The 26,284-nt window shown below is 41.1% G+C and overlaps 1 protein-coding gene across 1 annotated transcript in view; it reads left to right on the forward strand.

Moving 5' to 3' along the window:
- Positions 1-24,806, forward strand: part of GABRA3 (gamma-aminobutyric acid type A receptor subunit alpha3) — a 151,687-nt gene extending 126,881 nt beyond the window's left edge. Inside the window, exons 7-9 of the mRNA XM_019939255.3 lie at positions 5,530-5,682; positions 9,536-9,747; positions 24,471-24,806. Coding sequence (XP_019794814.2) covers positions 5,530-5,682; positions 9,536-9,747; positions 24,471-24,806 — 701 coding nt within the window. The remainder of the gene's footprint in view (positions 1-5,529; positions 5,683-9,535; positions 9,748-24,470) is intronic.
- Positions 24,807-26,284: the final 1,478 nt, after the last annotated feature.

The raw sequence follows: 26,284 nt of genomic DNA on the forward strand, positions 1-26,284 counted from the left end.
TCTTTTATTGTTTTCTTTCTTATTCTTCAGCCTAGGGCAATCTTTTTTCCAATGCCCTTCCTCCTTGCAGTAAGCGCATTGTTCTCTCCCCAGTGGTGGCTTACCTTTCTCCGGGTTAGTAGCCTTCCGGAAATCCAATGCTGCTGCCAGCAAAGCGGCGTTCCATCTTGCATCCTCTTGCTTCTGTCGTTGTGCCCTGCTGTTGAACACGTTAAAAGCAACGTCTACCAATTGAGAAGGGTTCATTCCAAGTACACCATCAAACTTTTGTAATTTTCTTCTTATACCTGGGGCACTTTGCCCAATGAATGTCACATTTACCATTCTCATATTTTGGGGGGCCTCAGGGTCTGCATCAGTGTAGCACCTATAAGCTTGATAAATTCTTTCTAGAAATTCTGATGGATCCTCATTTGGTTTTTGGTGTATCTCCTGAATTTTGTCTAAGCTCTTTTGCCTGGGTACTCCCTTTCTAAGACTCACTAAGACACATTTCCTATAATATTCTAGAAGCGGCATGCCCCATTAGGATCCCAGTCAGGCTCAGCAATACGAACTGCCAGATTTGCTTCTAGAGCTTCATCTGGGTCTGGTAGATGGAGCTGGTGTGATTCCTTTCTAGCCTTGTCAACAACCATCCTTCTTTCAACCCCAGTAAGCATCATATTCATAGGAGTGTGAATGTCTGCCCAAGAGGGATGGTGAGTGGCAAAGATAGAAGTGAGAAGTTCAGTCATATGGAGGGGGTCCTCTTGGTATGTAGGGTTATGGTTTTTCCAATTAATCTGAAGTTGAGAATGGCTTGTGCATCCATAGAAACACAGTTTGTTGGCCATCTGCACTAAGGCTTCCTATGGGATATTGGCACAAGGGAAATTGCCCTGCTCCGAAAGTGGCTCCCAGTCCAAATTGGGTGGCCTGTTGGGTCTTAGATGGTGACACCAAACCAGGCCCCTGTGCCACGAGGGTTAACATAGAAACTTCTAATTGATCCCCATAAGTAGGGGAAACAGGGGGCCGTGAATATGTTGGTGGCATGGGGGTTGTCGGAACAACTGCTGTTGCAGTCTGCTCGGCCAGTGGAGGAGCCAGGTTGGCCAGAGGGGGTTTTAAGTTTTGAAATAACATGTCCTCACTCTCACTTTCCCCCTCTCCCTTTTGTAGAACAGGTTTTCTCTTAGTTTTCCTTTCAGACAGCTGTACCATAAGGTGGCAGCTATCTGACTTCTTTCCCTCCTGATTCAATAGCATAAATACTTCTACATATGGAATCTCATCATTTTTACATGCTCTTTCACAAAGCAATTGTAATTGCAAGATTGTATAATAATTAAGTGATCCATTCAAGGGCCATCACTCTCCTGATCCTAACGTATATTGGGACCACACACTATTACTATAGAATATCATCTCTTCCTTAGTCATAGGCCCATAGCTGTATTTTGCCCATTTATTTAAGATATACCCCAAGGGGCTTTCCTTAGGGACAGATGGAGTATTTCCCATATTTATAAGTTCAAGAATAACAAAACACAAAAAGCACAGGCAAATTCCAATACCAAAGACACAAACAGATTCCATCATGAATGAACGCAAAACAAAAGCAAATGGGGCTTCCCTGGTGGCGCAGTGGTTGAGCGTCCGCCTGCCGATGCAGGGGACACGGGTTCGTGCCCCAGTCCGGGAAGATCCCACATGCCACGGAGCGGCTGGGCCCGTGAGCCATGGCCACTGAGCCTGCGCGTCCGGAGCCTGTGCTCCGCAACGGGAGAGGCCACAACAGTGAGAGACCCGCGTACCACAAAAACAAACAAACAAACAAAAAAAAAAGCAAATGAACACAAAACAAAAGCAAATAAATCAGTTCACAAATCAGGTAGAGTCCAACAGCGATTCCCCTCTCCAACAGGGTATCCCAATCAAATGAACAAATTGGCTTGTCCCTTAGAGCAAAAGCCCAAATTGAGAGGGGAAAATGTTCCCTGTTGTACACACCAGAGTGACTTACCCTACTATAGGGAGCCCATCGGCTCCCAAATGTTGGTTCCTTGCTCCAACTACCAAGCGCTGGGGCAGCCGGTGCCACTTCAGGGAATTTTGAAGGGAAGATCCTCGGGACAAGTGGACCCAGCAGCCGCTAGGGCCTTACCCGAAAATTCCCCAACCTGGGCTGGCTGGCCACAAGCAGAAAGGCTCCTGGCTAGCTTTGCCAAAAATTTGTTACCAAGCCCAAGCTCATTCTGCTTGCCACACAACAGGCCAATAAATCAGATCAGTTGTTGGAGCAAGGAATAACAACCAGTGGTTGAGTGGGACCACTAATGGTAGTTTGTTGACAGTTGATTGCTAACGGTTGCTTGCTTGGGGGAGGAGCCCACTGTGACACCAACCAATGGCTGAGCGGGGCTGCTCTAGCTCGTACCTGCCCCGCCCCTATTACAGTCTCTGCCTCTGTCATCACACATCTCCCTGTGTCTCTCTCTTCTTTTGAAAAGAGAGCATCAGTCATAGTGTATTAGGTCCCATCCTACTCCAGTACGACCTCATCTTAACTAGTTATATCTGCAACAAGCCTCTTTCTAAAGAAGGTCACATTTTGAGGTATTCAGGGTTACGAATTCACCATATCTTTCCAGGAGACATAGTTCAACCCATAACAAGTAGGAAGCCCAGGCAGAAAATATACATTGGGGCATTATCAAAATTGAAGATATTATTTAAAGATACAGGCCTGGATAAGAATGCCAAGGGAGTGAGACAGAAAAGAGTACTGAGTCATGACAATCTCAAATGTTGAGAATTTAAAGGAACCAGCAAAGGAGATTGGACAGGTCATGATGTAGGAGGGAAACCAGAAGAGCAACATGGCCTAGGAGTTTGGTGAAGAGATTCATTCCAGGAGGATGGAGTGCTCAATATGTAAAATGCTTCTGACAAATCCAGCATAATTTTATAATTAACTGATAATTAACTATTGGATTACAGAGTTGATGGGAGGGTATAAAGTTAATACTCCAAAAACACTCAAAGTTGTTTGGTATATAGTAAGAGCTTAACACGTGTTCACTCTTATTTTGAAGAGGGGTGATGTAGGCCAGCCCATATTCTGCTATGTGAACTTTAGGTTTTAACCCAATAAATCCATTCAAACAGTAGAGCGTAGTGGTTAGAAAGCATAAGCTGTGGAGCCAACCCATCTGGAGTTGAATTCAGGCTCTCCTACTTACTAGCTGGGTAATCTTCTGCAAATTGCTCAGTCTCTCTTTGCCTCAGTTTATTGACCCATAAATGAGTATAACAATAGTACCGACCTCATAGGGTTATTGTGAAGATTAAATACTTTAAGAATGTTACATAGCAAATGCTATAGAAGAGATTATTTTAAATTATTATTTACATGAGGACATTAATATATTTGAATGAACTCGTGTCAAAATTGCTCTGAGAAAGCTGTGTTGGTACACTGCTAAGCATATATTTTTGTAATAGGGACAGTGCGGGCACACTAATGGTCCCATTCCACCAACAGTCAGTGTCACACTGATCCCCACAGTGGCAGTTTCCCTGGGTCATTTTCCTCAGAACTGGCCTCGTTTATGCGCTCTCCCCGTTTGCCCCAGCAGTTGCCGCCCAAGGCCTGGAAGAGCAGTGCGCTGCAGCAGCCTCAGGCACACACACACATTGCAGCTTGTCGTCTTGGGTGAGTCTGAGTCTGGGGTGTTTCAGGTCTCCATGCAGGCACACTGACAGGTAGACCAGCAGACCAGTGGAGATGGCAATGTTGTGACTGTGAATTTGGGAGACCCTCTGCTGGTGTGAAATGCCAGTTGAAGGTGCTGCGGCTGGAACATTGTGACCTTGTGATAGGGGTGATCGCTCATCGCATCTGACGTGCAAGGCCCCAGCACAGGCATTGTGGGGGCGCCTCTGGCAGCAAGGGGAGGCCAGGAAGCTGGGGTGTTTGCCCTCCCCAAGGTCAGGGAGGACAGGAAATGGCCCCGGAGGAAATAATGCAGCTGCCTGGCCTGCCTGCTCCTACCAAGTCCTCCCCGAGGTGGGGCAGTGCAAGCCTGGACAGACGGGCCGGCTGGGACTACCACACTAGGATACAGGATTTGACACGCTCCCCAAATGGTCCCTCCACGCCAGTACAGGGGACATTTGGTGCCCGGGCCCGGGGCCCAAGATGCCGGCCTCTGCCCACCCACATGCCAGACATCTGTTACTGGATGGTGTGAACCCCTCAGCTCAGCTGCTGTCCACGCCCCTGCAGTGCCCTCCTAGGATGTAACAAGGGCAGGGCAGGTGTGCAGTGGTTAGCATGAGACCCTTGCCATGGGGTTCAGAGGGCCCACTCAGACAACAGTCAGCTCACAGGGGTCCTCGAGTCAGAGGGTGTGGTGAGAGTGTGGATGGCGGCCCTCTCCCCAGGCCCTCCAGGCTTTCTGGCCTCAGGGCGGTGGGTGAGCTGGGGGGCCTGGCAGGTAAGCTGGGGGGCCTGGGGACAGGCTGAGGGCTGTGTCCCACAGAGCTCCAGAGCCCCCTCTACCACTGCCCACTGGCCAGGCTCAGGCCTTGAAGCAGCAGTGAACCTCTCCCCCATCCCCACCTCAGCAACGTAATGGTGGTGGCAGTCTCCATTCGTCACAGTCCATGGAAGTGTCAGATTCTCTCCAGTTTAAATAAAAGCCTGAGGGCCAGCTCGGTCCTGGGCGCCTGGCTCTGTCAGTGATGATGGCTGGGCAGGGTCCGGGGACCTGGCCCTGCAGGCACCACCAGCTGAGACCTGCCTTTTCAGCTGGGCCTGGGCACTAGTGGGAGGACCCAGACTGGGTGCTGGATGAACATTCCCAGACAGGGTGACCGGCCTGCAGAGTGCCCCCTCCTCTTAGCTAGGACCTGACCTCGGAGCCTTGGAACCTTGAACATGTAAATTGAGCGGTAATGACATTGCTTTGCTTATGGGATTTGTTAAAAGCTGCAAGGAGGCATGGAGACCGAAATAAATGCCTCCCCTTCCTTTTCTTGTCAGGACAGAGAATAACATCTATTTTGGTGGAGGTTTACAGGAACATCATGACCTGACCATGACCTGACCTCAAGAACAAAGGATCTGACACCAAGAAGTTTGCAACAACTAACCACATCCCTCCCTCACCTTTCCTATAAAAGGGCTTTGTGGAAAGCTTTTGGGGAGTTCGGGGTTTTTAAGGCGTGAGCCTCCCATCACCTTGCATGGCCCTACAATAATTCTTTCTCTGCTCCAGACTCCGATGTGTTTCAGTATTGTTTGGCGTCACTGTGCATTGGGCACACAGACTTGCGTTTGGTAACATTTTCACCAAAAAATAAAAAAACCCACCTCTGTACTACTTCATGATTATTAAAGAGATCTGGTTACATGTACCTGAGAGGTGCTGCAATGTCTTGTTTTGAGTATAAGGTTAAGGAGCTTTGTGAACTGAATTGGGGCCCACCTTGATCCAGCAATGTTTATTTGGCTGCATAATGTCTAATTTTACTCTCCAGGAGAATATGTCGTCATGACAACCCACTTCCATCTCAAGCGAAAAATTGGCTACTTTGTGATCCAGACCTACTTGCCATGTATCATGACTGTCATTCTGTCACAAGTGTCTTTCTGGCTCAACAGAGAGTCTGTCCCTGCCCGCACGGTCTTTGGTGAGTGTTGTTTTATGGAGAATGTGGCAGGGGCAGGGGTGAGGAAGGTGGAAGAATCATTACTGGAGTGAATGTGAGGAACACCTGAGCCCAGCATTAGTAACTAAGTCACTGGATCTTGGTGTTTCTAGCAACTGAATTCTTTAAAGGCAGTGGTAATAAGAGTGTTGGAGTATTAAGATTTACGGAAATGCTTCCTGTCTCAGTCAGGTTTGCTTCAGGAGCTGGAGAGGGATGGAGCCTTCAGTGAAAAGGAGAGGAAATTAGTGGGCAGAGCTGGAGAAAGTGAAGGGTGGGAAACTAAGCTGGCAACAGAGAAGTAGATCGGGGCTTTCTTATGACCCATTTTTTTTTATAGGACCATCTGACTTTGCTGCTTCTCCTCTAGCCTTTTGAAAGTATGAATTATCTGATATTCAGTAAGAGCTATACAGAGTTGGAAGGTTTTTAAAATAGTACTTACAATTAGAGAAATTTTCTTCAGTAGGAATTTACTGTTGTCTAGGAAGAGATTTGCATGTCATTAGCACTTTTCCCTGGGGGACTTAAAGCACATAAAACATTTTCTGCCTGTTTTTCCCACTGTAAGATTGTTTTTTAGGAGATAAACATTAATTAACTCTTTTAATCTACTAAACTGTCTCCATATACTTGGATACACTGAGTACTCACAAAGAAGACTTTTCTACCGATATTTCCTACTGATATCCCGAAGCTTTACTGTGTAGTTAGAGAGTAAATGATGTTGTTTCAGAAAGAAGAAGCATTTTAGGTCAGATAGAAGAGGAGACAGTAGTGGAGGAAGAGAAATAATAACCTGTAAAGTAAGAAAAAAGAAAAAAAATTAGAAGGGTGTGATATCATGGAAGTCAAGAGAGGTGAGTGTTTCAAGAAGAAGGGAATAATCCTCTGGGGTGAATTCTGTGTGTTTAGGTAAAATGCAGATAAAAACTGTTGGGTATCATGATATGCTTGGGTGCTAGTGATTTGAAAAGAACAGTTCTAGTGGAGTTGGGGGAGCAGAATCTATATAGGAGTAGATTAAAGATGCCCAATTTTTGGAAATATTACAAACTAGATACCCTGAAAAATCTTCCTCTACAAAATCCTAAGAAAAGCAGATAAAATATAGAAAATACTCTTTTTTAATATCTGAACTCATAAGAAATGAAAGAAAATACTCAGTGGCCCAAATGGAAGAAGGAAGTGAAAACTGGAATGTTAATCACATGAGCTTATACTGTTGTAGCAGGAAAATGGATGGATAGATGGACTACTAGTCTTGGTAGATAAGAATTTGAGTTTTAAGGTTACACAAGAAAGACTTTTAGCCTGAGTGAAATTAAGGATTAGAACTAGGGCTGTCGTAGGCTTAATAATGGCCCCCAATGATACCCATGTCCTAATCTCTGGAATTTGTGAATGTTAGCTTATAGGGCAAGAAGGACTCTACAGATCTGAACTAAGTTAAGGATTTTGAGATGGGGAGAATATCTTGCATTATCTCAAGCAACTTTAGTTGAGTGGGACAGACATTCATTATCAAAGAAGCATATTAGACTTTTAGAAGTGCTCAGAGGAAGTGAGGAGGGCAGTCACAAAAAGACTTTGTAGAAGAGTCTTGAAAGAGAAGCACTGGGTGGCAGGCCTGGACCTCTTTTAAAATGCCAAACCTCTTTGTCCATCCATGAAGTGCACCAAATGCTTGATTGAGGGTCCTACCAGCTCTGACTAGCTAAGAGCTCTTCACAAGATGACAGTTTTAATTAAGCCTTACAGACTAGAGTTCTAAACATCTCTACTGAGATATGGCACATAAATACTTGTGTTGCAATATAGTTCCCGCCATCCATGCTTTGGCACTGCTATAAATGTGCGAGTGTGGACAATTGCATTTGCTGATAACCATAAATGAGATAATTTGTTTCTTCTGTGAATCACTTCTTGCTCAGTGTGATCAGAGGGTTACTGAGCCTTAGATCCATTCTCAGAATTTACCAGGCTACAAATTCAGATAGTTTGTTATGAGGTGCTAGCTGTATGGCTAATTCCTGACAGGGCTTAAAATGTGTTTTTTCTAACTCTCTGCCTAGTTTGTGCAAAGGTGCTCCTTTAGAATCTGTCTGCTGAAACTGTATTAAGTCTTTTCCAGTCTGGATTTTCATTTATATAGTAAATATGTAAGTAAGGTACTCAAGGAATCAAGATATGAAAAGAGGGTCCAGAGGCTGCAGCACACATGGCTGTCTCTCTGGGTAGAGTTAATAGTTAATAGGCCATATCTGCTTGCTTCTCTGTGTAACATCTCTCACCCCATTACGACTACCTTCCATGCCCTACTTGACCCAGGCTCATGGGGTCACATTCCCCGTCTTCTTGAGGAATCAGAAAGAGGTTCTGACTATTCCTTCTTCCTCAATTCTGGATGATTTTGGGTACACAACTGCACCATCAAAATTCTGGGAGAGACAGTAGGGAATATTCATAGATGGGGAGAAAAAGGCAAGGAGAGATTAAAGAAATTGCCCAAGATACAAAGCAAGTAAGTGGCAGAACTGAGGACTTCCTGCTTCTAGTGTAGATATTCAAGACTAGAATACTCTTGCTAACAATTATAAAATTACTGTTGTTAAAATGTGATTATAATTAGACTACTATAATTAATTATATAATTATGGCAATACTATTGTTAATAACAAGAGTAAAAATAAGAGTGATGTTAATTATAGAAGCTGCTATTTATTGAGTGAGTACTCTGTGCCAGATATTGTGCTGTGGGCTTTATGAACATCATCTATCTCATTTGATTCCCCAACAAATCTCTGAGTCTGGTATCATCACACACATTTTACATATGACAAAACTTAGAGGGGTAAAACACCTTGTTCAAGGTCATATTACAAGTAAGTGGGATTGCCAGAATTTGAGTCTATTTCAGTTTGACTCTAAAGCTCATATTGTTAACCACAACACTATATAGCTCATATGTATATCTAATATATGAACAGATTAGAAATAAATTTTTAATAGAATTTAAAAGTGAATAAAAGAAAGCCTTAAATTTAGGTTAATAAACACCACCAAGAAAAAGAATCAATCCATTTAAAAGCAAGCTGTGGTTTGGCAAAACTCATAAGAAACAGATGTTAGAATAGTTTTAGTTGTTCACAAATTCAATAGGACCTAGACTGTGATGCAGCTGAAGAACAATTTTCCACAATAGTTTGTTGTTTATTAGGAGAATAGTGTTCACAATAAGGGAAATGAAACTCCTACTAAGCTCAGACTATGTCCTGAGTCTTGGGCTCAGTTCTGGTCTGTTCAGAAGATAACTACCAGAATGGGGAAGGAAGAGAAATGAAAGAAGGAACTGGCCATGTTCTGGAGATGAACAGACACACAAGGAACTATGGCCACCCTCTCCAACTCTCTGAAGTCCTGTCCCAGAAATGAAGAAGCAGACTTTTCTTTCTTGTGTCGCCAGAGAGAGCTCTGAGATCAGTCAGTGTGTCAGGAGTTAGAGAAAGGCAGGTTTCAGTTCATAAGGTAGATTTTTCTAATTAGAAAGCTCTCTTACAATGAAATAGGTTACCTACTTTTCAATGGAAATGTTTAAGCAGAGGTTAGAGGACAACTTTTAAGTGCTATACTGGAGATTCCTATTCCTGTGATAATTGGGATGGGGTGGTTACTAGGCAGAACCATTCTGTTTTGACATTCTCTGGTTTTTACTTTAAAGGGGCCATTTTGGGTGGGGTGTAGCTCCTCCTTTCAAGCAGGAAGTTGGTGATATCATCAGATATACTCTAAATGTCTTTCACTGGCAACTGGTTGTCATTTTCTCTCTCCCCAGGTGTCACCACTGTTCTCACCATGACCACCTTGAGTATCAGTGCCAGAAACTCCTTACCTAAAGTGGCATATGCGACGGCCATGGATTGGTTCATAGCCGTCTGTTATGCCTTTGTATTTTCTGCGCTGATTGAATTTGCCACTGTCAACTACTTCACAAAGCGGAGTTGGGCTTGGGAAGGCAAGAAGGTGCCAGAGGCCCTGGAAATGAAGGTAAGATACAGGAAGGGTGGGGGCTGGGAAGCACTCCCTGAGAGAACTGTATTGGAACCAGGAGTGGGCAGCCTGCAGCCTGTGGGAACTGGCCAGGGCTGTGTGCTATTCACTGGGGTCATCAATCCAATTCTCAACTGGAGTGCTTCTTGGCAGTGTGGAGTGTTTGCTGGGGGCAAAGAAAAGAGGGTAGGTATCATGGAGGGCTGATGTCTTGTGGTGAGGGATCAAACATAAGTGTGATACTGCTGAACCCAAGGGGAACCTGTTGTACCCAGAAGAGTGGACTTTATCTTCAACCCAGAAAACAGTCTCTAGGGCCACTTCTGCCCCTCACTTTTCCAGTATGTTCCCATTACCATCAAACAAAAGTGATCATCATTCCTTCTATGTCTTTGCTTATTTTTTACTCTCTACCTGGAATGTTCTTTTCTTATTTTCCTGCCTGATAAAGACCTGCTTAGCCTTTAAGACCCAGATGAAGTGCTATTTTCTCCATAGAATATTTCCAGAATCATGCAGATACCTTTAGCTTTTCTTGAGGTGGGGGGAGGGTGCTCATGATATTAAGAGCATTTATTTGTATTAGAGTTATTTGTCTGCTTCCTCACTAGACTGAACTTCTTGAGGGCAGGGGCTTGTCTGCATTCTTTCTAGCTAGCTAGTATCCTTGCACAGCATCTGACTCAGTAAAAGTTGAATAAATGTTAATTGGATTAGTGGATGGGAAGGAAGAAAAAAGAGAGAGAAAATGCCAGTAAACCACCTGGAATTGGTAAAAATAAAAACATGAATACAGTGAAATCAAGATTGTTGTCCTTGGCTACTTTAAAAGAGCTCAGATCTCTAGCTCTAGATGAAGACTAACCCAAGATGCTAAAAAGAACTGGCAGATATGGTCCCAGAACCATTCTAGTACTCTTTGAAGAATCATGGAGAAGAGAAAACATAATGAAGACTTTTCAAACCGGAGGAATAGATTCCATAGAATATAGACTGGTGAGTTGGAAAAATTTTAGAATAGATTTTAACTCTTTATTTAGATAGAATTTATTAACTCCTTGCTATAAATTATGAAGAAATAACCAGTCCCTGTCATCTCCCAACTTTTATTTGTTATACTACTTTTTCTGCATTGTCAAGTTTTATAGCATTTACATGCTTTTATGCAGCCATAATTTCTATAGTTGCTTAGTCATAGTTTTACATTTACATAGGCTCTTTTCTCAAAATAGTCCTTTTATCCATTTTTTTGTTCATTGCTTAGTTATCTCAAGGCTGTCCTCTGGAAGTTTCTTTAAGAAGGGTTCATGGGAACCATATTTCTTACCATCTTACATGTGTAAAATTATCTGTCAATTGTGTTTATACTTAAATTATATTTGGGCTGTTGTACAATTTGTGGGTCACATTCTCTTTCTCTGATGTCCACATAGACATTGGCTGCTATATTCAGTTCTAGCACTGAATGTTGGTGTGAAGAAATTTAAAACCTGCCTGAGAATCTCTCACATAATGGGGGAGGGGTGATTTTATGGCCTAGAAACCCATATGAATGTGTCTTTTATTTACAAATACCAGTTACTTTACAAGGATATATCTTTTTTTTTTTTTTTTTTGCGGTACGTGGGCTTCTCACTGTTGTGGCCTCTCCCGTTGTGGAGCACAGGCTCCAGACGCACAGGCTCAGCAGCCATGGCTCATGGGCCCAGCCGCTCTGCGGCATGTGGGATCTTCCCGGACCGGGACACGAACCCGTGTCCCCTGCATCGGCAGGCGGACGCTCAACCACTGCGCCACCAGGGAAGCCCTACAAGGATATATCTTGATCTATCTTTATGAATTTTTCCTAGGACAGCATGTTGCCCTTTAAGCCTATGGATTCACAAGTGTCTTTGTTTCAGGAAAGCTTTCCTGAAACATATCTTTGATCTGTTATCTTCCTAGAAGTGCAGATTATACATATAATAGAACTTTGTCCTCCATATCTACCATTTTTCTCTAGTAATTTGTAACTGTTATTTTCCATTTCATTTTTCTCATTTTTCTCAAGTGTGTCTTCCATGTCTCTGAACATTTTCACCCATGCCTATTCTCCTTCATTTCTATAGCAGTATTATTTTTCCTTATATTCATTTTATGATTTCTGCTGACTTAGCTTTTCATGTATTCTATGTTTGTTTTGTGTGTTGTTACACAGTCCTTTATTGGTTATTTCTTCTCCTTGTAACATATTTTGCATCAATACCATATTATTGTTTTTCAATTGTTACTTGAAGTTGTATTAGAGGAGTTCTTTACTAGCACTGCTATGTGTGAAAGTATCATTTTGGGGAGGGACTGAGAGAATGAGTAGGATGGTAGTGAGTAGTTGAGAGTATGTAGTTGAAAGTGAGTAGTTTGACCATGATCTGTTATCTATATAAATTCTTATAAATAACTCACAAGAAAGTCCTCTATGTATGGTGTAGTGTGTGTGTGTGTGTGTGTGTGTGTGTGTGTGTGTGAGAGAGTGTGTGCACGCGCATATGTGTAGTATTGTATCCTCTAATTTTTCCAGTCTCTACCTCCTCTCTACTCTGTGGTGGTCAAACAGTATTCCAGGATGTTCTCACTACCAGCCTTAAAACCATTTTGTTTCAAAACAAGGGTCATTTGTTTTCTCACTCAGGTCCTGCCACCCACCTTTAGGACTCTATTCTTGGCCTGAAATCCAGAACAGTAGGCATCCTTAGTGTCTTCTTCATCCTGATACAATTTTTAGTGCATTTGTATCTTCACCCTGATACAATTTTTACTGCATTTGGGAGCCCTTACTTTTTGGGATGAGAAAATGCTTTCAATTTTCATCAAAGGTAGAGTTTTGGTTTCTATATCTCATTTTTCTTATAATTTTGATTGGTTACAGAGAAGAAAAGGGAGCAAAGATGTCCTTACTCTGACATATTAAACTGAAAATTCCCTAGAATATATTATTATACAGATGTTTTAAGAGCAGTTAGCACTAACTATTGATAGCCAGTCTGAGTTCACTAAGAAGAAATTATGCCAAACTAACCTTAAGAAAATTCATGAAAAGACATCTGACTAACTTTTTAAAATTATGTCTTCATGAAGAAGAAACAGCAGTAGAAAAAGTAATACAATTATGCTGATGTAGTTGGTTGACCAACTGAAGTCAAATATAATTCATTGATGGAGGGTCATCAACCTGAATGGACGTTCCTGTGATAAGCCACAGGGCTTTGTCCTTGACCCTTCCCTCTTAAATGCTGTCATCTGTGACTTAAATGAAGATATAGAATGTAGGAGATTCAAATTTGTAAACTGGCATTAATGAAGAGGAGTATCTTCTGAATTAGAATCAAAGAGAATTTCTGAAGTTTGAAAGAACAGGCTGAAATCAACAGATTAACATTTTATTTTCTTTTTAAATTTTTTTATGGGACCATAATTGCTTTACAATGTTGTGTTAGTTTCTGCTGTACAATGAAGTGAATCAGCCACATGTATACATATATGCCCTCCCTCTTGGACCTCCCTCCCACTTAACCCCCCATCCCACCCATCTTGGTCATCACAGAGCACCAAGCTGAGCTTCCTGTGCTTTATAGCAGGTTCCGATTAGCTAACTATTTTATACGTGGTAGTGTATATATTCTTACACATAGATTCTAAAAAAGTTAGTTCTAGGATAAAAAAACTTAACAAAAATTGTATATTATAAATAAGATGCTGGGATATAGGAAAATGGCAAATTTAATATAAGCCATCCATGTGGTATAACTCTTGAGAAGCCAAATTTTGTTTGAGTCTGAGTTAGAAGTTACCTAGACCAAGTGAGATGATAAGCCCCTTTTATTCTGTACAGGTTGGACCATGTTTAAAATATGCTGTTCCAGTTTGGTTACTACAGTGGAGAAGGGACAAATGCATTAAGGGGATGATGATTGCTAATTTCAGATATCTGAAAGGCAGTCATGGATACCTTGTGAAAAATATGGTAGACTTTTTATTGTGACTGGGAAGAGATGCAGTGGTGGTTTGAAGGTACAGAGAGCACTAGAATAGATTAAGAAACTGTAAATGTAGATGTCAAAAATGATAACTGTTTCTCTAATTCCAAGGAGTACTGAAAATGAAAAAAAGAGAACAAAAAGAATGATCTAAAAGTCTTCTGCAAAGATGGTGATCTCAGTCGTCCTCCTTAGTCCCTCTCCGTGGTCAATCTATTTAAGTTATTGAAAGGATGTTGATTATGAGATTTGAAAAAAAACCAATGGAATGTGTAAAAATGGATCTCTAATGTGAGGGTGCTGTGCTTTGTCTACACTGCTACAATATGAATGAACTAACAGTGAGAACCACTGACCCACAGGACAAAAAAATGAAGTGCATTAAAAGTAAAAATAGTGAAATTTAATCATAACTTATTCTGCTTTTTTCCTTCTTTAAAGAGACATATTAAACCTTATTTGCCTCATAAAGCTAGAATGGGTGAGCACAAAACTGTTTAAAACTAATAAAAATGATTCAAAAATCTATTTCTGATCTGTACTATGATCAAGGATTAGATAAAATGTGAGGGGAAAGATAAAGGAAAGGAAAAGAAGGGGTAGGTAGGAACAAAAATTCATTTTCAAATGAAGACAAATGACTAACGACTACCTTATAATAGCACCCTGCAAAATAGATGAACTCTGGGCTTCTGAGGAACAACTACATGTTTTATCACTGCTTCCTTTAAAAATTCCATTAAAATGAGGGTAAAGAAATAAAATAGGTTTAAACCCACAAGTACCAGGAGATCTGGAGAAGGATTTCAGTCAGACAAGAGACTGTAATGCATTTTTCAAGAAAAATGAATGGGGAAAGAGAGAATAAGAACTGATTTATCAAGCTGGAGTAAGATAGAACCCCAGAGAAACTCAGTATTCAAGGTGCTTGGTACAGCAGACAGTAAATCATGGGGCTGCAATTAGGGGGATTGGCTAAAAGTCTGTGTACAAAGTAGTCAAGACCCCAGAGCCTGCCCAACATGTAAAATGTCTACAGCCAGATGTATACTTTCCTGAAGAACAGCAGAAGCTTCTCTTCTAAAGAAGCTGAATGTCTCCAGAGAAAAGACCTCTACATAGTGACATTTTGGAGTACCCCATAAAATGACCTCCTTCCAAATAATCTTCTTAAATCATAGTTTGCAAATCAGCAAGCCCAGCTCAGGTACACTGAGCATACAGACATCTTTTATGTTGCCAAATAAAACTGGGATACCAAGGATTACCAAAGTGAAATTTTCAACGTGAAAAAGAAAAGATTAAAAAAAACAAAAACAAAACTCATCTTGGCAGGAACAGAGATAATTCAGGGAATTAAAGAGAATTTAAGAAAAACAAAAGTAAATTTTATCTTATAGTTGTAAATACATACATAAAATAAGAATAGGATGCTAATATAAAAGGAAATCAGAGAATAAAGAAGAGCTTTTGAAATGAAAAATAACTGCCAAAATAAAAATTTCAATAGAGAGGTGGGAAAATAAACTGAAGAGAATCTCCCTACAAGTAGGGTAAAAAGGAAATAAATGGAGAATGTAAAAGAAAAGGTTAAGGGGCTTAGAGATGAATCCAGAAAATTCATCCAACTCAGAAGCTGCAGAATGAGTGAACAGAGAAACGAGAGCAAAGGAAATTAACAAAGAACAAGACATCTTTACAAATGGAAAGATATAAGCATCCAGATTGAAACTGTCCCCATAGGCCCACGTAAAGTGACATCATCTTGCAATTTTAGAAAACCAGGGATAAATGATAGTCTAAAGAGATTCTAGAAAGAGAGTAAATGTTATCTACAAAGAAATGATTAGCAGAATGGCATCAGACTTCTCAGCTACATTGGATGCTGAATGACAGTGGAGTTGTAAACCCTAAATCTGAGGATTTGAATCCTATGCCTAGCCAAAGTATCACTTAAGTGAAAAGGTAGAGTAGTTATTTTCAGACCTGCAGGAACTCAGAAATGTCACTTCCCATGCATTCCACCTTAGGAAAATACTGGAGGATATGTTCTACTAAAACAAGAGAACAGAACAAAAAAGGGAACGACATTGGATCCAGAGAAGAGGGTACCCTACAGAGGAGATAGATGAAGGGAATACGTAAGATGAAATCTATGCAGCAAGCACACCTGGAGAGGAACCAGTGCAGTTTGTAGCAAGAGGTTAGAGGTATTTATATAGTCATTTATAATGATATGATTTATTATTGATTGAACTAAAAATATTGTTATAATTGTATTGGAAGATGGAGGAAGGGTTGCATAAGTGAGGTAAATCATTATCATGAAAAGATGAATGGTTATGTGCAAAACAGATAGCAGTATAAGCATATTATTTAGAAATATATAAATAACTGTTAGAAGTATCAGCTAAGAGAATTAAAAATAATTATGAATTGCTGGACAAGGTCGGGATACATGGGGATAAGACTTTCCTGGTTTTCATTATAAGTCTTTACATTTATTTCTTTTTAACTAGGTGCATTATTACCTTGATTCAATTTTTTGAAAATTAAGAATAATCAAAGCAAATTAAGATGAAGAAATAAACCTCTGCTTTTAAAAAGAAGACAGTTATTATTCTTAGAACTGCTTTTAAAGTATTCATAAATTCTTACCTAAATTTTGGAAACACAGTAATTCTTATGTTTTTTTTTTTCTTATTTTCAGGTAAGTATATTTGAATGCTCTAGAATAATATTTTATCTTATTTTACATTAGAGAAAATGCTCAACTTCCATCCATAGTTTGGAAAAGTTTAGTTTCTTATCATTAATGGCTTTTAAAAATTTGTCTGATATGAGAATTGCTACTCCAGCTTTCTTTTGATTTCCATTTGTATGGAGTATCTTTTTCCATCCCCTCACTTTCAGTCTGTATGTATCCCTAGGTCTGAAGTGGGTCTCTTGTAGACAGAATATATATGGGTCTTGCTTTTGTATCCATTCAGCCAGTCCATGTCTTTTGGTGGAAGCATTTAATCCATTTACATTTAAGGTAATTATTGATATGTATGTTCCTATTACCATTTTCTTAATTGTTTTGGGTTTGTTATTGTAGGTCTTTTCCTTCTCTTGTGTTTCCTGCCTAGAGAAGTTCCTTTAGTATATGTTGTAAAGCTGGTTTGGTGGTGCTGAATTCTCTTAGCTTCTGCTTGTCTGTAAAGGTTTTAATTTCTCTGTCAAGTCTAAATGAGATCCCCGCTGGGTAGAGTAATCTTGGTTGTAGGTTTTTCCCTTTCATCACTTTAAATATGTCCTGCCACTCCCTTCTGTCTTGAAGAGTTTCTGCTGAAAGATCAGCTGTTAACCTTATGGGGATTCCCTTGTGTGTTATTTGTTGTTTTTCCCTTGCTGCTTTTAATATTTTTTCTTGTATTTAATTTTTGATAGTTTGATTAATATGTGTCTTGGCATGTTTCTCCTTGGATTTATCCTGTATGGGACTCTCTGCACTTCCTGGACTTGATTGACTATTTCCTTTCCCATATTAGGGAAGTTTTCAACTCTAATCTCTTCAAATATTTTCTCAGTCCCTTTCTTTTTCTCTTCTTCTTCTGGGGCCTCTATAATTCGAATGTTGGTGTATTTAATGTTGTCCCAGTAAGTGAGAAAGAGAAAAACAAATACCACATGCTAACACATATATATGGAATCTAAAAAAAAAAAGGTTCTGAAGAACCTACGGGCAGGACAGGAATAAAGATGCAGATGTAGAGAATGGACTTGAGGACACAGGGAGGGGGAAGGGTAATCTCGAATGAACTGAGAGAGTGGCATGGACTTATAAATACTACCAAATGTAAAATAGATAGCTAGTGGGAAGCAGCCACATAGCACAGGGACATCAGCTCCATGCTTTGTGACCACCTAGAGGGGTGGGATAGGGAGCGTCGGAGGGACGGAGATGCAAGAGGGAAGAGATATGGGAACACATGTATATGTATAGCTGATTCACTTTGTTATAAAGCAGAAACTAACACACCATTTTAAAGCAATTATATTCCAATAAAAATGTTAAAAAAAATTGGGGGCATTCCTGTAAAAATAGCCACAAATTGAGTCACCACTTGATATTTTCTCTCTGGGGTGAATGATATTCACTGTGGGTTAACTTGTATTCATAAACTGGTGGCCTTCCCACCCTTTTCTAAAGTAGGTGTAAATGCCCTGACAACAGTCACACTCTATCCCTGGTGAATCGATTGAAACAGAAACAAACAGGTGGATCAGCCAAGATGGCATAGTAGAAAGACCCTGAGCTCAACTCCTCTCATGGACACACCAAAATCACAACTATTTGCAGAAAAACCATTGATGAAAAAGACTGGAATGTACCAGAAAAGATCTTCTACAACTAATGTATGAAGAAGGAACCAAACAAGATGGATAGGAGGGGTGGAGTCGCAATATAGGCAAGTTCCATAAACCCAGGTGGACAGTCCACAAACAGGAGGATAAGTACCATTGCAGAGGTTCTCCCCAAGGAGAGAGGGGTCTGACCCCATGTTGGGCTCCATAGCCTGTGGGTCATATACTGGGAAAACGAGCCCCCAGAGCATTTGGCTTTGAAGACCAGAAGGGCTTACTCTCTAGAGTCCCAGAGAGCTGTGGGAAGTAGAAACTGTACTCTTTGCTCCGGGATCCAGGGCAGAAGCAGTAATAGGAGCCTGGGTCAGAGCTACCTGCTGATCTGGAGAGTCTCCCAGAGAGGTAGGAGGCAACTGCAGCTCACCCTGGGGACACAGACACTGGTGGCAGCCATTTGGGGAGCTGATTCTACTATGAGGACACTGGTGCTGGTAAGCACCATTGTGAAATCCTCCCTCTAGCTTATAAGCCTCAGGACCCATCCCTGCCTATAGGCAAAAGTGCTGAGACACCTCATGCCAAGCAACTAACTGGGCATGGGCACAGCCCCACCCACCAACAGACAGGCTGCCTTAAGATCCCCTGAGCCCACAGCTGCCCCTGGACATGGCCCTGTCCACCAGAGGGCACAGGATCTGCCCCACAAACCAGTGTGCAGGCACCAGACCAGGGACCTCCAGCCAGAGACCCTGGGACCCAGCTTCACCCACCAGTGGGCAGGCACCAGCCTCAGAACCCCCCAGGCTCTGGCCTCACTCTCCAGTGAGCCTGCTCTAGCCCTGGGACCAGCCTCACCCACCAGCAGACAAAAACAATTAACAAAATGGTAATAAGAACATACATATCAATAATTACTTTAAATGTAAATGGACTAAATGATACAATCAAAAGAGACAGAGTAGCTGAATGGATAAAAAAACAAGACCCATATATATGCTGCCTACAGGAGACACACTTCAGATCTAAAGACACACACACAGACTGAGGGGATGGAAAAAAAGTATTCCATGCAAATGGAAGTGAAAAGAAAGCCAGTGTAGCAATACTTATATCAGACAAAATAGACTTTAATAAAGACAGATAGAGGAGATGAGGAAGTATATTACATAATGATCAAGGGATCAATCCAAAAAGAAGATATAATAATTGTAAATATATATATGCACCCAACATAGGAGCACCTAAATACATAAAGCAAATATTAACAGACATAGAGGGAGAAATTGACAGTAACACAATAATAGTAGGGGACTTTAACACCCCACTTACATCAACAGGCAGATCATCCAGACAGAAAATTAATAGGGAAACACTGGTCTTAAATGACACATTAGACCAGATGGACTTAATTGATATTTATAGGTCATTTCATCTGAAAGCAACAGAATATACATTCTTTTCAAGTGCACATGGGACATTTTCCAGGAGGGATAACATGCTAGGCCACAAAACAAGCCTCTGTAAATTTAGGAAAATTGAAATCATATCAAGCATCTTTTCTGACTGTAACACCATGTGAGCAGGAACCAACCACACACACACACACAAAAACTGCAAAACACACAAACATATGGAGGCTAAAATATATGCTACTAAACAACCAATGAATCACTGAAGAAATCAAAGAGGAAATTTAAAAATACCTGGAGACAAATGAAAATGAAATCACAGTGATCCAAAATCTTTGGGATACAGCAGAAGCAGTTCTAAGAGGGATGTTTATAGTAATACAAGCTTACCTCAGGAAACAAGAAAAATCTCAAATAAAGAACCTAATCTTACATTTAAAGGAGCTAGAAAAAGAAGAACAAACAAAACCCTAAGTTAGTAGCAGGAAGGAAATCATAAAGATCCGAGCAAAAGTAAATGAAATAGAGACTAAAAAAACAATAGAAAAGATCAATGAAACTAAAAGTTGGTTCTTCGAAGAGATAAACAAAATTGATAAACCATAGATAGTATCTGAGTCTCATCCGCTCTTTCCTTAGCTGTGATCTGGCCCCAGGTACCTCCCCACATATGCTCTGGATATCTCCCACCCTCTCAGTAAACTGGTGCCAGTGATTACTTCTCTTCCACCTGCATTTTCTCCCCTTTCTATTGGCTTACTGACCTCTTCCTGATCCAGCATGCTCCCTTACTCTTTTGAATTCACTTGACTCAGCATTTGTGCCTTTCTGTATAATTCTTATGTTCTCCCTTATATTTTAGTTCTCTCTTATTTTAATTACTGTTCCTCATTAGACAGCCTAAAATTTACCATCTTAACCAATTTTAATAAGTATGTTCACAATGTACAGCCAACTTCCAGAACTTTTTCATCTTGCAAAACTGAAACTCTGTCCCCATGAAACCAGAAATTCCCATTCTCCCCTCCAGTCTCCCCCTGGCAACCACCATTCTACTTTCTGTCTCTATGAATCTGACTTCTCTCAGTGCCTCATATAAGTGGGATCACAGTATTTGTCTTTTTGTGACTGGCTTATTTCATGTAGCATAACGTCCTTAACGTTCATTCATGTAACCTGTGTCAGAATTTCCTTCCTTTTAAAGGCTGAATAATATCCCACTGTATGGATGGACTTTCATTGCATTCATCTTTTGGCTATTGAGAATTATGCTGCTATGAACATGGGTGTACAAGTATCTCTTTAAGACCTTGCTTTAAATTTGCAGGGTATATACCCCAAAGTGGAATTGCTGGGTCATATTTTAATTCTATTTTTAATTTTTTGAGGATCTGACATACCATTTTTCATAGCCTCTGTACCATTTTACATTCCCAACAGTAAACAAGGGTTCAAATTTCTCCATATCCTTGTCTACACTTGTTATTTTCTTTTTTTATTTTATTGCTCTTATTGTTGATAGTAGGCACCCTAATGGGTGTAAGGTGGTATCTCACTGTGGTTTTGATTTGCATTTCCCTTATGACCAGTGATATTAAGGATCGTTTCACATGCTTATTAGCCAATTCTATATCTTCTTTGGAGAAGAAGATGTTTGAAGTCTATTCAAGTCCTTTGCCATTTAAAAAATTGGGTTGTTTGCATTTAAAAATTGGGTCTTTGTCTGATTTGTCTTTGAATCCAACATAGCATATATTCCATTACTTTGCCCCACTTCTGAAAACTGGGGTTCAGGAAAGCTGGATGAATGTTACGGGGTTAACACAGAGTCACAGGACCATATCTGCATATACTCTGAGGTCCTGGTGGTCTCGGGTACATTCAGGGCTTCAAATAACTCTCTAATTAGCACTTCTGGAAATAATAAACATGAGTGCCATCTGAGAAAAACTCATGAGTTGGACATGCATTGATCCATAAAAGTTTTCATTACCTCATTCCAAAATCCACATGAGGTGGCCTTCTAGAAAGAAAAGTGTCCTTGTCCTCAGGTCAAAATGCTTGGAGGAATTTGGAAGAGTCAATTTCATTTTGGTGGTATGGGAATTACTCCAGGATGAACTATAGAGATATGCTGTCTGTATAGGAGAGGTCAAGACTCAGGAGGAAAAAACTAGAAATCACATCAAGAATCTTTATTTGGGGGGTAATTTTTCATTCTGTAAACATCTATCATGTAGCTAAGAGCCTGGCATTGGCTAAGGAGGTAAGAACAGAATTGCATCTTGGTCAAAGTTAAGTCACTAGTTTGTATCTATCAAATTCCAGGGCATAGAGAATTATTAGAAAACTAGATGCAGAAATGGGAATTATTAACCATTAATCTCTGCCTCCTGCTTCTGTCTTCTCAGCACTACAACTTTGGCTTTGATTTCCCTTCTTTGACAATTTAGGTAAAAATTATAGTGGCTGATTAAAATGTGCCATGATGGAAAGGGCAAGGGAAATTAAAAGGTAATTTTCTTTTATTACTTAAAAAATCTGCGATTAAGTCAACTGCTGTTTCTCCACCTATAGAACACAAAGTGCCTACAGAGCTAAATAAAGTGTTTGCTGTTCAGAATGATTATTTCAGAGACTTGGCTGTAACCAGCTAATAAGATGACTAAATGAAATAATATATGTGAGTGTGAAAGCTTCTAGCAAAGTCAGGGTAGTGGTTTTTTTCTTTCCATTTTTTCCTTTTTTTCTTGTGTACCCATGAAAAAAAAAGAGATTACTAAGCAAATTAATAAGTAAGCAGGCAAACAAGTGAAGTGCTCCTTTATTTAATAGCAGAGGCATTTAGCAGCAGGACTGTATTCACAATGAATTTGCTAATTATAAATGAGTCCCATGCAGTATTTAAAGCATTTACGCAGTTCTTAGAAGCCTTAGAGTTCTGTCCCCCTCCACTTGTAGCAATGTGACTACAATCCTCAAGGAGAAAGAACAGTATTGCTTTTTAAATGTCCATTAGTCAGACTGCTCATTTACTTAAACCAGCACCCCCTTTTTTGTTCCCCTTCCCCTCCCTGATGAAAACCCTGAAGCCAGCACAGGCAGGCCTTTACCATGCACACTGTCATCCAACTACAGCAAACTACTTGTCATCCCTCAAATAAGCAGTGCCTTTGGCCTGTGCACTGGCCTTTGCTACATCTTCATCTGGTGAGCTCCTGCGCATCTTTTGCAACCCAGCTCACCATCCTCATTGCCTTCTCTGAGCCACCTTTTCCAGCACCTGTAGGTACTTTGCCCCTCCCTCTACTGAATTCCCATCACACTTTGTTCATATCTCTTAGAACTCTTATCACATTATATGGCAACGATGTGTTCACAAGGCTCTCTCCCTTGCTGGACTGTAAACTCCTAGAAAACAGGGACTGAACTTTTAACCTTCCTACGTATCCCTAAACACCTAGCATAGTTCTTGGCCCAGTAAATATTCAGTAAATATTGGGCAGAAGTTATTATTAGGATCAGGAAGATAAATGGCAGTGTGGTCTAAAGAAAAAAAAAACGATAAAAATGGTGGGAACTCTGAAGTAAAGAAGTAAAGAAATAGAAATAGATTAGGAGAAAGGGGGTCAGTAAGAGAGGGTGGGAGTAGAGAAACCTAGGAAGGAAACGAGTAGGAAGTAAAGAAGTAAAACAGATGATGGGAAGCAAAGTAACATTAAGGGAACAATGTGAGGTGTGTGAAATCAGGGCAACATAATTAGTTGTCACTTTTTGTCAAATACTCCTGGGTATTTTCGAAGCTCATCTAGCTCCACTTTTCCCTAGAAACAAAGAGAGATGGAAGGAAGAAAAGGCCAGAGAGGGAAGTGAGGCAACAAACACTATGAGCTCAGCACTCAGACTATGACCTCAGCCACTGTCTTTGTCCTCCCCTGTTCCTCAGCCTCTCTCTTCTGATCCAGGCCTGAGCTTTGTCTTCTTTTCTCTTTTCTACATGGAAGGTCCATGTATACACAAGTCATATATATGAGAACAAATGGGCACATGTGTCTATGTTTGTTTACCACTGAGTTTTTTTATAATCTGGAAAAAGAAAACAAAGTGTAGTGTCATAGCAAGCCCCCAGCATCCCTGCCTTTGTTGTGTCAGAGGGAAGCATTTGCATAACTCCCTGGGGAGGCTGTGGCTCCTGCCTGCAGCCTTGCAAGAGTGGACATTTACAGTGCATGAAGGGTGAGATACTGTTATAATGATGCATGTAAACATGCTATAGTATTTATGTGTCTTTAAGACGAAATGACTTTCAGACTCACCAAGCTCTCTTCCTCACAGGAGATGTGCCACTTGATGGTTGAAGCCTTTTGGAGTTATGTCTCGGGTAACCAAAAAGTGTCTCATACTTATAGAAAGCAGTACAGTGCAGCCCTGGATAAAAGTTGAGAGCCCAGGTGGCTAGTGTGGGCTCTGCCACTCAGTCTGAGGCTGAGTTTTCTCATCTGTCAAATGGGAGTAATCTCACATACTTACCTCACATGATTACTGTGAGGATCAAATCACATTATTGTACAGGACCCTACATGTGACCAAGATTTCACAGTTTTCCAGTTATTTATGCCACCAACTTTTAATCTGACCCTCTCAACAACCCTGAAAAATATTTTGATCCTCATTTTACAGAAGAAGAAACTAAAGCTCTAAGAGAAGTGACTTGGCCAAAGCCACATAGCTAGTAAACCAGGATGTTGCAAATTTTCTGTTTTCAAACTCATCTTCAATTATCCCCAGACACAAACCTGGCTACTCAGTGCTATTGGCTTCATAGCCCCTCTTTCCTAACTTCCCTCATGGTGCCTCCTCCCCACAGCCTCTGAAGGTGTTCTGTATAATGGATTAATTAGCTTTTGTTTTGTTCCCCCCCTTCTCCCCTACTTTTTCTGGCCCCTAGAAGAAAACACCAGCAGTCCCGACAAAGAAAACCAGCACCACCTTCAACATCGTGGGGACCACCTATCCCATCAACCTGGCCAAGGACACTGAGTTCTCCACCATCTCCAAGGGCGCTGCTCCTAGTGCCTCCTCAACCCCGACAATCATTGCTTCACCCAAGACCACCTACGTGCAGGATATCCCAACTGAGACCAAGACCTACAACAGTGTCAGCAAGGTTGACAAAATTTCCCGCATCATTTTTCCTGTGCTCTTTGCCATTTTCAATCTGGTCTATTGGGCCACATATGTCAATCGGGAGTCAGCTATCAAGGGCATGATCCGCAAACAGTAGATATTGGCGGTGCCGCAACCAGAGCACTGTATACCCTAGGAAGTGTCCATGCACCCAAACCCCAGGGCTCCCCTTCATGTGTTTCAGGATTCTTCTTTTTTAACCTTCTTACCAAGCCATGACTCTCAATTAATATTTATGAATCTCAATGAAGAAACAATAACAACAGAAAAAATTACTTTTCCCCATTGCTGAGTATATCCTCATTGGAGCCAAACACTGCCATTTGTCCAGTTGCTCATCTTAATCTGCCAGTCTCCCTCAGCTGAGGGCACAGCATGTATTTTATTGCACTCTGCCCACTAAAGAAAGAACAGGAGAGTCTATGGCCTGTAGTGAGAGCCTTGGCTATTTGAAAGTTCCAGACTAAGGATGATTGTTGACTGGTCCAGATCAGATGATTCTGACTCACTAGGGAGCCAGGCTGCGTCCCATGTGGTCCTGCCTGCCACCTCCCCTGCCCACAGCAGGGCCCACTAGGCATAAGTACTGATAACAAAGGCAGGAGCCAGTGCTAATCTCTGAACATGGCCCACAACCCCTTTATTGGCTTGGAGGTTAATGTGGACAGTTAAGGCTTACCACTGTCTACCATGTATGGCCAAAACAGATAGAACCAACTGGGCCAGCCTGGCACCAACATGGCTGATGACCTGCCATGTCTAGCCCCTCAGGAAAATAGTACCCTCTTTGGTATACCTCTCCTCCAGAAAGCCCTTTTCTCTCAAGCCCTTTGAACCCCTTGCAGCCAGCTGGACACTGCTTAGCTTGGACTCATTACTGCCTGCAAACTCTTTAGGAAAAGAAAGGATCAAGTAATTTTTAAAATTTATACTAAAAAGGGACATATAGAACAAATTCTAGATCAAATGCCTAAATTTTTAAAAACATTAGAGAGACAGGAAAGTCACCTCCCTGCCAAGGCAGCTAGTCAAATACTGGATGGAGTAAGTGATTTGGGCTGGATGGTAGTTGAGGCTGAAATCTGGCTCAAAAAAGAGGGCTACTGGCAGGTGAAAATCAAATTCTTCCTTCCACACCCTTCACACTCCAAACCGTAGGCCAAGTCCAAGAACTTTGCTCCTACTGTGTCAGGGACCTCTGGTCCTCTGTTGATGCCAATTTTAAGAGGGATGAATTGGAGTTTAGTTGACTTTTGAGTCAACTAAATTATTAACCTTATTATCAGTTTGATAACATATTATTTAGGGGATTTGATCTCATTTGTTCTTAATATGAGTAAAAGGGACAGTCATAATTGTAAAATATTTATAAGGTAGATAAACTCAGTTTCATGTGTTTGAATGACTTGCCTAGGCTCCTTACAAGTGTCTGTAATAGAGAACTGTCACGTGACCCTTTCCAAAGGCCAAAATGAAGACAGGGCTGAGAATCCAGGTCCACCTTGATCTCAGAATCAGCACAATCTCAACAGGCATGCTGCGTCCTGAATGCAGTTTGGTTGGACACCAAAAAGA

The sequence above is a fragment of the Tursiops truncatus genome, chromosome X (assembly GCF_011762595.2).
Source record: "Tursiops truncatus isolate mTurTru1 chromosome X, mTurTru1.mat.Y, whole genome shotgun sequence".
In the NCBI taxonomy this organism is placed as follows: Eukaryota; Metazoa; Chordata; class Mammalia; order Artiodactyla; family Delphinidae; genus Tursiops; species Tursiops truncatus.